The following is a 10,442-nucleotide window of genomic DNA, read 5'->3' on the forward strand; positions in this document are numbered from 1 at the left end:
AAGTTGTCATTTTCAGTGATTAAATTACATTTCTGATAAGTGCTAGAAAGAAAAAAAATGCAGTGAGATATGGGTGTGTGTGAAAGGCAGATCTGACAAATTATGGGTGGGGTGGGGAGCGTATGGGAGAATGGGAAAGAAAAGAATTCCTAGAAAAATGACTTTGTATTCCATTTCCTCTTACCCCATTTTCTGCCCTATAAAATAATAAACCTAGGTTGTGGCTTTCTCCATCAGAGAAGTCAGACCCACCTGATCCTTGCTTTTCTATACTTGTATGTCTTTGTGTGTTTATTTTTATGCTTATTTCTAATCCACAGCTCCCCCCACACCCCACACACACTCAGAAAAATGCATTCTTCCAAGCAGGTCCCAGCAAATTTAAGAAAATAAATAAATAAAAATAAAGTAGGAAATCACTCTAAATTCAAGTAATCCATCTCTGGGAGTACATTCAGTGATTCCAAGGATTTTTCTACCTTGTTGTTTAATTGCCAGAGGGTATGTAGTCCACTACAATCTCTTCTCTTTCATTTCTCTATCTCGTTGGGGTTTGGGGTACACATGCCGAGTGCATTTTTCAGGCTGCCGGGGCCAGGATTTTAACTACAATCAGCCGTGGAATCCAGCTCCTTTAACCATTAGACTAAGGAACTAGCCCTTCATTACTTACAGAGATTATGTAATTACTCATCTTCTGTCCTCTAGGACAAAAAAACCTCCATTTCTTTCATTTTTTAAATTTTTTATCTTTCATTTTATCATTTGCTGAAGGGTACATGTGCTTGCCAGAAAGAAACAAAGGGTGGTGGTCATGCCACAATCCCTTTTCCATTCCTTCATCCTATTGAGATTTGGGGCACACATGTGCCAGGTATGTTTATTCTAGTTCCTGAGTCCAGGATCCCACTGTGCAGTTGGCCAGGTGGGATCAGGCTTCTTTAACCAGTAGGCTACAGGGCTGGCTCAGAGCCCCATTTCTTGTGGTAACAGCGTTCATCTTCTTTCCAGTGGTTCTTAGGAGAGAACACATTGAGGAAGATGATTGACATTTAGACAGATCATTTAAATATCAGATCATTTTGTAGCAGTTGTAAAAACTCAGCTCAAGCCTTCATTGGAAGTAAGAGGACAGATTAGGTAATTTCTTTTTTTTTTTTTTTTTTTTGGAGAGGTTTTCCACTATAGGGCGCGTGTGCTCACCAGACACACAGAGAGAGACATAGAGACAGAAAGCGAGAAATCACCCCCCAGGGGGGATGGTCATGCCGCAATCCCTTCTCCTCCATTCTCCTCTCGGGATCTTGGGCACACACACACATGCGCCTGGCGTGAGTTTTAAGCCACCGGGTCTGGGACGCAAACCGCGGTCAAGTATGTGGGAGTCCAGCGACATAGCCATTACGCTAACTGCTGGTTCCCAAGATTAGGTGATTTCTGACTATTTAGCTCTTTTCCTGTGATGCCAGTCTAAGTACATTTGTACCTATGGGTTATCTTCATGGAACTGGCAATCCTAGCTCATGCCTCAAATCTTTCATTGGAGACAGAGTCATCTGAGCAATAGACTCAACTATGCAATGGCTCTCTCAGGGGCAGAAGACTGCTCTTCTCCCCCCACCCCTTCCTTCTAGTTCCTAGTAGAGCTGCTACCCAGCCATGGACCTCTGTCCCTCTTCCCATAACCTGAGTGCTCATTCTGCAATCTTGAGCAGGTCAAGTCACAGCTGATACCTTACTGGTAGCAGTAATAGGAGCCAAAATGGTAATAGGAGCCAAAATCTCAAAAAAGACTGGCTGCCTGTTTCTCTCTGACAGTGGCTTAAAACAAGCTTACTGTGACAGCTCTGCATACCTCTCATTCTGAGGCCTCTAAATGCTTGGCAGACTTTGCCCCCACCCTCTTAATTCACCCCCATTTAAACTTTCTCTCCTGTAGTTACTAATCCTGAAGTTCTCACCCTCTCAATACTGCCTCTAAAGTCCTTCTACCCACATCATGAACAAAGAGATACAGCATATAGTACAGAGTTGTTCTTCAGTAAATGTTGACAGAACTAAATTGGATTGGATTCTTTAGTTTGGCCAGGGATGTTGGCACAATAAGACCATATTCTTACTGAGAGTGGGGAAAATTTTTTAAAAGACCATGGCTGCTTAATATTTAAACAAACTGTTCACTGTTTAAACCATGGCATTTTTCTGCCGAATGGGGAAACTGAGCAGAAATGGGTTTACAGTCTAGCACTGGTCTTCCATATGGCTGAGTGTGACAAATGATGTCATTTGTCACAGATATGCTGGTCGCCAACAGAATGATGAATGGTTCCAAATGCAGGTTGAAAACACCAGTTTCTCTCCTTTCCAATGCCTTTTTAAAAAATCTATTTTAGGACCTACCACCCACAAGCCAGCCAGGGCTAAAGGGTGTTTCCCTTGCTAGGAAGGAGGTCTTGTGTGGGATGGGAATTGTTAGTGGCAGCTACACTGTGATTGTTTCTGTCTTTAATTACCTCTGAGTTTGAAATTGCTTTTCAGGAGTGGCCGGAGCGGATACCCTTCGATGAGCCCACTCTCCCCCCAGGAAATATTCCAGTTGGCTTGTATGGACCCAAATGATGATGGACAGTTCCAGGAGCAGCAATCTCTGGTGAATGAGCAAATTATATGACCTCAAAAGTACTTCCTTAGTTTTCTGATCCTTCTTACTCTCATTTTCAAATTTTTATTGCATAGCAATGATCTATCAAGACTACCCTTTCTGGAAATGTAACCAATTACCTCATCCCTTTCATAGCCAAGTCTCTTATGTTCTCTGACAATGCTCTTTTTTCAGCTTTTGTAGTCCAAGTCCCCTTATAATGCTTCAGGCCAAGCCCTCTTAGTGTACGCTCCTGAGCATAAAACGTAGAAGTCATGTATATAATCATGCTTTTGAAAGGGAACATTTTTTTTTGAGAGGTTTTTGCTATGGGGTGCATGCACTCACCAGACAGACAGAGAGAGACAGAGAGACAGAAAGCGAGAAATCACCCCCCAGGGGGGATGGCCACGCCACAGTCCCTTCTCCTTCATTCTCCTCTCAGGATATAAGGCACACACACACATGTGCCTGGCGTGAGTTTTAAGCCACTGGATCCGGAATTTGAACTGCAGTCGACTACATGGGAGTCCAGCTACATAACCATTACACCAACTGCTGGTCCCCCTGAAAAGGAACTTGAAGATGAATTATCATGGAATAAGTTTCCCCAACCTCGCTGCTTCATGTAGCCAGGTACTGGGAACACTGAGCCATTTCTGGCCCACACTTGGTTATAGTATGTGACCAGCATCTGAGCTGTCTGTTAGGAGGTACAAAAGATGCTCTCTCTTTTACTCTGTTTTTTATTTCTTCCAGGTTTGACATTACTTTTCAGGAGTGGCCTGAACAATACTTTTTAATGGATGGGTTTAGACAGATTGGCCTTTTTGATCAAATTTCTACCAGGTCAAATACATTCTAACAAACCAATAAAGGCATTTTTCTGGGCCTAAAATGAGTTTTTCATTGGCATGAATGGCAAAATTCCTAAGAGACCTTGGAGGAGGGAGGACAAGTTGCTAATACAAAGCTACATGATTTGCCAACATAATCAACTTTACTGTGATTCCTAGTTCAGGAGCTATGAGTTCAGGTTCCCTCTCAAACTTAGATTTAAAGCCCAAGCATTCATGGGACTGGAGAGAAAAGGAAAACCCAGCCTTTGAAGTGTGTACAGACAGCTTGTACTAAGTGAGCTCCACACCATATTACGATTCATCTGTGGTTCTCCTGCCTCCTCCAAATGCTACTGTGTACCCAGGAGCACCCTGAATGGATGAGGCAGATGGAGCAGGTGTGGCCTGCTTGTGGATGTGTGCATGATGGGATAGGCACCCTCAGTCGGGGAAAGCTCTGCAGTGGCTAAAACGAATGGATGCTGACCCTGTCTCCTGTGATTGCCGAGACAGAGAATTGTATAAGGTGGTGCTGGGGAGACTGTTAAGCCAGACACCCTCAGTGAATGAGCAATTGCCTGAGGGTATTCTTGGTGAGGTGGGTATAGCATTCTTGGAATATTTCCCTGCCTTCCCCTTTGAGAAACTTAATGCCAAGTCCTAGGGATAGTATAGATAGTTTAGTTCTTTTTTTTTTTTTTTTAATTTAAGAATTATTTTTTATTTAACTTTATTTATTCATTTATTTATTTAATTTGATCAGAAAGGGACAGAGAGAGAGAAAGTAAGAAAATAAGCTGGTAGGTCTAGACTTGAACCATGGTTGACCATGTGGGAGTCCAGTGCCCTTAATCACCACTCTACCTGTCAGCCCTAATAGTTTGGTTCTTAAAGGGGCCTTTCAGCTTGCCTGCCCAGTAATATGTCTAGTGAGAAAAACCTCAATAATGTGTCCTTTCTTTCACAGGGAGACTTTATTACATCATTTCTGCGCGTTCCCCAGGGCTGTGCCATAGTGCCAGGACTTCTTGAATATGTGTTCATTTCATTGTCAGTACCGGTGTCTGTAATTCAATTCTGGTGTCAGCCTGTGCTATACACCCACCACTGTGTACTTCTGCCCATCCCATGGGGGCCGTGCTCCCCATCCTGAGGCGTGGCCATGATTTGTGTGTGTGCATATGGAGTGTGTGTGTGTGTGTGTATGTGTGTGTGTCTCACACTGCCCCTGACACCTGTAGACTGCAGTGTTGTTACTACGTCTGTTTGGAGTCAGAACTGTGTGCTGTATAGTATGTACTGCAAACACTGTAACTTGTGCCAGTGCACACAGCACATGTCCTGGCAAGGCACTCCTTCCAGACACAGCAGCACCCACTCAGCCACGTGGCCATGGAGGCTGAGGGGGAGTCCCAGGCACCCTTTCCTTTGTACAGTACCCGACTAGTACACCCAGGCTTCTAGGGCGATATTTCCTAAATATAAACTAACATTTTCCAGTATAATCTCCAGATGTTCTCAGGCCATTATGTTGAGTGGCCCATGTAAACATCTTTCTGGCCACTTCATTCAGTATGCTGTGATACTAGTTAGCTTTATAGAATGTGTACAGCTGCCAAACTAACATCCTTTAACCAGAAAAATAACAACAGAGTGTGATAGAGCCTTAGGGCTTCCAATCCAACTTTCTAACAGTCTAGAAAGTTGCCACTAGCCACAGGTGGCTCTATAGTACTGGTTATGTGGCTAAGCTGAATGAAATGTGAACTATCTCAAATTTTTATATAGATTTAATGTTTGACATGATAATATTTGGGTGTATTGAGTTAAATAAAATGTGCTAATTAAGTTCTCTACTTTTAAAAATGTGGTTACTGGGAAATTTAAAATTATATAAGTGACTTGCATTCTACTTCTATTGGACTGCATTTGTTTCAAGCACCTTGGACAGATGGTCGCCCACCATGTTTTTAGATGGCTTAATCATAAGAAAACACTTAGCTAATAAAATCATGCGTCTTAAGACTTGAGAAGATACATTTGACATCAGAAATTGGTGACTTTCCTTAGAATACTGGTTTCTGCTTAATTGATAAAAGACTAATTTGTATTAAAAAATAAAACCAACACTATCCCCTGTTAGAAAGTCTGCTTCACATGTTTCATAAAGCTATAAAATCTGAAGCATTTCTTGATAATAAGAAGGATGATACTTAATCAGAAAAGGTGACCTCCAACCCTTAATTCTAGTTAGAGCTTTCTGTTACAGACATCTGGTATACTGCACAAAATACGCATATATACACATACAACTGAGACCTTAAAGCTGCAGGTCTCCCTTCTAAAAGTCATTCTTGAGGCAGAATCATCCACTGGAGGTGAGAAGCAATGTGATGGAACCAAGTCCCACAAGCTTGGCTGTGTGTTTATTTCCAGGAGCCAGAGGTTAGTGAATTAAAAAGCGTGCAGTCCTCTAGCCATGGCATCTACCTTCCTTCGGAAACCCAGGAGCATGCGGGATCTGGGAGGGCATCCTCTATGCCACGTCTGACTGTGGATCCCCAGGTAAAAAGCAACCACCACCTACCTCATACAGTGGCATCCTAGGCTGTCTTAGATGGGTTATGAAGTAATACATCCACGTTTTCAGGTGAGCCATTGACTTGCTCCCATTCCTTTCCTACAAGCAAAACCTGGCTATGGACCTTCTCTAATAGAGCCCATTCCTACACAGTATGTTTTCAGTGAACTTATAACCACTATAGTCCAGCAGAAAAAAGCATTACTTCCTCAGGTGGGCTAAGCATTCTCAAGACTCAATCAACCATGCAAGAAGTATTTTCCAGGATTTTTCTGTGTATTCTTCCCTACTTTCCTGGCTCCCCCAGCATATATGCCGTTACTTACACATGCAGCTCTGTGTCAGGACTGTCTGTCCTAACCAGTGCAGGCCACGCCTCATTTCTCTGTTTGTTTTCCTGGCTTCTTTTTCCTGTCTGTCTGTCTTACATCAGGTTTTGACAGAGACAAGAAGTTTTTGTGGATCTGTCTTAATATGTGTGGCAGAATTCCAGCGTTTAAGGTGGGGTTAGGGTGAGTTTGATAGTAGAGGAAGAGTAATCCATTCTTAATAGTCATTAAACCAGAAACTCTCCTAGGCTCTATTGCTGTAGGGCAGGGTCTTCTTTGGCAAGAAGGGATAAAAAGACAAAACCATGCATATTTCATGGTGTAGCCTTTTTTATATATTTCAAACGACTCAGTATTTGCTGCAGGTCCCAACTGAGTCCCCATGGTGGATGGCTCTGTGGGAAGCTTGCACAGTGCTTGCCTGCATTCTGCTTGGCTTTACCCTAGTATACTCAGCCTCTTGCTTTCTTGAGCACAAAAAGAAGATCCTGGACAAGTTCCAGTGACCATGTTAACCTAATATAAAGATACTTTCTTGAGTAGCCTCTTGCAGCCAAAGTCTGAGCAGGAGGGATTTATGAGAGGTTACATTTGCAGCAGTTACCATTTGCAATTGTCAATAGTCTCAGTTCCACTTCTTCTGTACCCTTACACCCCTTCAATAATTAATGCAGACCTTGTTTTCTGGGGGCTCATATTTCCAGGTGGTGACAGACCCTAGCTCCATGAGACGTTCATTTTCCACCATTCGCGATAAGCGCTCAAATTCCTCATGGTTGGAGGAATTCTCCATGGAGCGGAGCAGTGAAAACACCTACAAGTCACGTCGCCGGAGTTACCACTCCTCCCTGCGGCTGTCAGCCCATCGCCTGAACTCTGACTCAGGTGAGATCTTCCTGTATCAGGCAGTAGGTTCCCGCCCTGATGGGCTTATTCTGGCAAGGATGATGGGAAAGATTTCAGATAAAGACAAGGGCTGAGGAATTAAAGGAGAGAAGAATGCTTTTGACCAAAGGGGGTTCCTATATCTGACTTACATGCTGAAATAGCCAAAGCTCTCTATATTTGTCACAAAGGCTGATGTAATTCCTTCTGGTGCAGAGCTATGCTAGACATTAGAATTGAAATTTTTAGAGTCCTCTGAATGTATGAGCTTTAGCCACTAACACCACTTTATCTCAATACTGCTATCTAGAGTTGTTTTTTATATTGAATTTCAATGAAATTTTTTTTAATAAAGAATTACACTGATTTTAAAAAGAGTTAGAAAACAATTAGCCTCTTTGTTCTAATAGGTGAGGGAAGTAAAGCAGGAAAAGCAGTGACTTTCTCCATCTCATAGGGTCAGTAAGTGGCACAACTGGGATTAGAGCTGAGATTTTATTTTTACTTCAATCCCAGAGTTCTCACCCTGGCGTTTCATGAAGTGTGTCATTATTTAGTTCATAGAATCTTCTCGGTTCCCTTCTGCTGGTGTTGTCGTCCTCTAAAAAAACAGAAGATTCCATTTTTATTGTGTCTAACATAAATGGAAGAAGAGAACAGATTGTGTTCTTTGATATCCATGTTTGTGGCAACCCGCAAACCTATCTGCTCACAAACGGGTCATTTTCTAGTCATTTTCTTCTATTTCCCTTTCAGGTCATCTTTTGACCCACCTGGAGAAGGCAGGACTTTTTTTTAGGGGCCTGTCTTAGGCTGCTACAACAAATTACCATAAACTGGTGGCTAAAACAATAGACATTTATTTGTCACAGTTCTGGAGTCTGTGAGGTCACAGTCAGGGGCTGGTTGAGCTCATGTCTGGTAAGGGCCCACTTGCTAGCTTGGAGGTGACCATCTTCTTTCTGTCCTCGCACGATGGAGAACAGAGAGAGGAAACTCTCTCATGTCTCTTCTCGTCAGGGCACTAATCCCACTCATGAGGGCTCTATCCTCATGACCGAATTCCCTCCCAAAGGCCCCACTTTCTAACACCATCCTACCGGGAATTAGGATTCAACATTTGAATTGTGGGGGAGGGGGCAGGACAAACATGCAGTCCATAACAGGGCCCAGCCCCAAGCTGCAAGGCAGTACCTGGCTACTTAATCAGCAGCCAGTGTAACCTGAATTATAACTCTTGACTTCTGTCATCTCTCATAGGTCACAAGTCTGACACCCATCGCTCAGGGGGCAGGGAGCGGGGGCGATCAAAAGAGCGAAAGCATCTTCTCTCTCCTGATGTTTCCCGCTGCAATTCAGAGGAGCGGGGGACCCAGGCCGACTGGGAGTCCCCAGAGCGCCGGCAGTCCAGGTCACCCAGTGAGGGCAGGTCACAGACTCCCAACAGACAGGTGAGGCTGAGGAGGAAGCTTCAATTGTCAACAGTCTCAGTCCCACTTCCGTACCCATACACAGCCCAGTACAGCAGAGTGTGCCCGTGGTGCAGAGATGAGCTGTCCAATGTTTGTGCACTTGGAGGTGGTCTGGATTCACAGCAAACCAGATTTTCTCCCAAGAAAGATGATGATGTCTAGAGGTCATTCCATTCTAGTCCTCAGCAGCCAGTAGTACAAATAATGCTCAAGAGTTGGGAGGGAAGGTGCTTTAGTTAGGTCTGGTGAGACCTGTACAAAGTGAGACCCAGAAATCTGCATTGGAAGCCTCCCCGCAAAGATTCAGAGCAGATGGTTCATAGGTCACACATACCTGGAGTCACCCTGTCCTAAAGTACCAACCCCTGGGCTTGGTACTTTGGGACTAAGTGTGGCGGTAATCCTGAGCCAGTAGAGGCATGAGTGGAGTGTAGAAGCTAAGTTCAGTAAACCACAGGACGAGGCATGGAGGCAGGCAGGAAGGTAGTGCAGAGAGGACCTTAGAACCCACTTCCCAGGAAAGGTTCCACAGAGAGTGACTTCAGAGCATTCATTCACCTTTCTTGCAGGTTGTCTTTCTCAAAAGTGTACAATGTCTCCCCAAAAGTGACTCTAGTTGGTGTACAGAGCTTTCACATCCTAGCTGGTCAGTGTTTGTTCCATAGATCTGCATCACCAACATCACCTTGGAGTGTGTTAGAAATGCAAATCTTGAGTCTTATCCCAGACCTAATCTTGAGTCTTATCCCAGACCTACCTGGTCACACCTATAGTGTTCTCAGATCCCCAGAAGTTCATATGCACATTATAAGTTGAGATGTCCTAGGGACCAGCAGATGGCATAATGGTTATGTTACTGGACTCCACTGTAGTCAACTACAGTTCAAGTTTCAGACCCAGCAACTTAAAACTCAAGCTGGGCACATGTATGTGCATACCCAAGGTCCCAAGGGGAGAATGGAGGAGAAGGAGTTGTGGCATGGTCATCCCCCCTAGGGGATGATTTCTCTCTTTCTGTCTCTCTGTCTCTCTGAGTCTCTCTAGCGAGCACACGTGCCCTATAGTAAAAATAAAAAAAAAAAAAAAAAAAAAAAGTTGAGACGTCCTGGTCTAGATAGTATTGACTCTTCAGTCTCCTCCAATCCCTGTATCCCTACGTAGATGTTAATTATACAGGGCGCTCCCACTCAGGCCTCTTTCCACCAAAATTCAGACACCAAGTGCTCTCTGGGGGAGGGGTCAGGGACCCTAATAGGATCCCGAGTGGAGATTGTGCCAAGCCCAGTCTAACATACCACGTCTTCTGCTGAACAGGGCACGGGGTCCCTGAGTGAGAGCTCCATCCCCTCCATCTCTGACACCAGCACCCCAAGACGAAGTCGGCGGCAGCTCCCACCTGTCCCTCCGAAGCCTCGACCCCTCCTGTCCTACAGTTCCCTGATTCGACATGCTGGCAGCATCTCTCCACCTGCAGATGGAAGTGAGGGGGGCTCCCCCTTAGCCTCCCAAGCCCTGGAGAGCAACAGCGCTTGCCTGACCGAGTCTTCCAACTCCCCGCACCCCCAGCAGGGCCAGCACTCATCCCCACAGCGCTACATCTCTGAGCCCTACCTAGCCCTGCACGAAGACTCCCACGCCTCGGACTGTGGCGAGGAGGAGACGCTCACCTTCGAAGCAGCCGTGGCTCACACCCCG

The 10,442-nt window shown here is 44.6% G+C and overlaps 1 protein-coding gene across 1 annotated transcript in view; it reads left to right on the forward strand.

Moving 5' to 3' along the window:
• LOC102488737 (voltage-dependent R-type calcium channel subunit alpha-1E) overlaps positions 1-10,442 on the forward strand; it is a 342,844-nt gene that overhangs the window by 328,967 nt on the left and 3,435 nt on the right. Inside the window, exons 45-49 of the mRNA XM_027767826.1 lie at positions 2,539-2,650; positions 5,917-6,045; positions 7,095-7,275; positions 8,536-8,726; positions 10,062-10,431. Coding sequence (XP_027623627.1) covers positions 2,539-2,650; positions 5,917-6,045; positions 7,095-7,275; positions 8,536-8,726; positions 10,062-10,431 — 983 coding nt within the window. The remainder of the gene's footprint in view (positions 1-2,538; positions 2,651-5,916; positions 6,046-7,094; positions 7,276-8,535; positions 8,727-10,061; positions 10,432-10,442) is intronic.

This window comes from Tupaia chinensis, unplaced genomic scaffold (genome assembly GCF_000334495.1).
Source record: "Tupaia chinensis unplaced genomic scaffold, TupChi_1.0 Scaffold000074_1, whole genome shotgun sequence".
Lineage (NCBI taxonomy): Eukaryota > Metazoa > Chordata > Mammalia > Scandentia > Tupaiidae > Tupaia > Tupaia belangeri.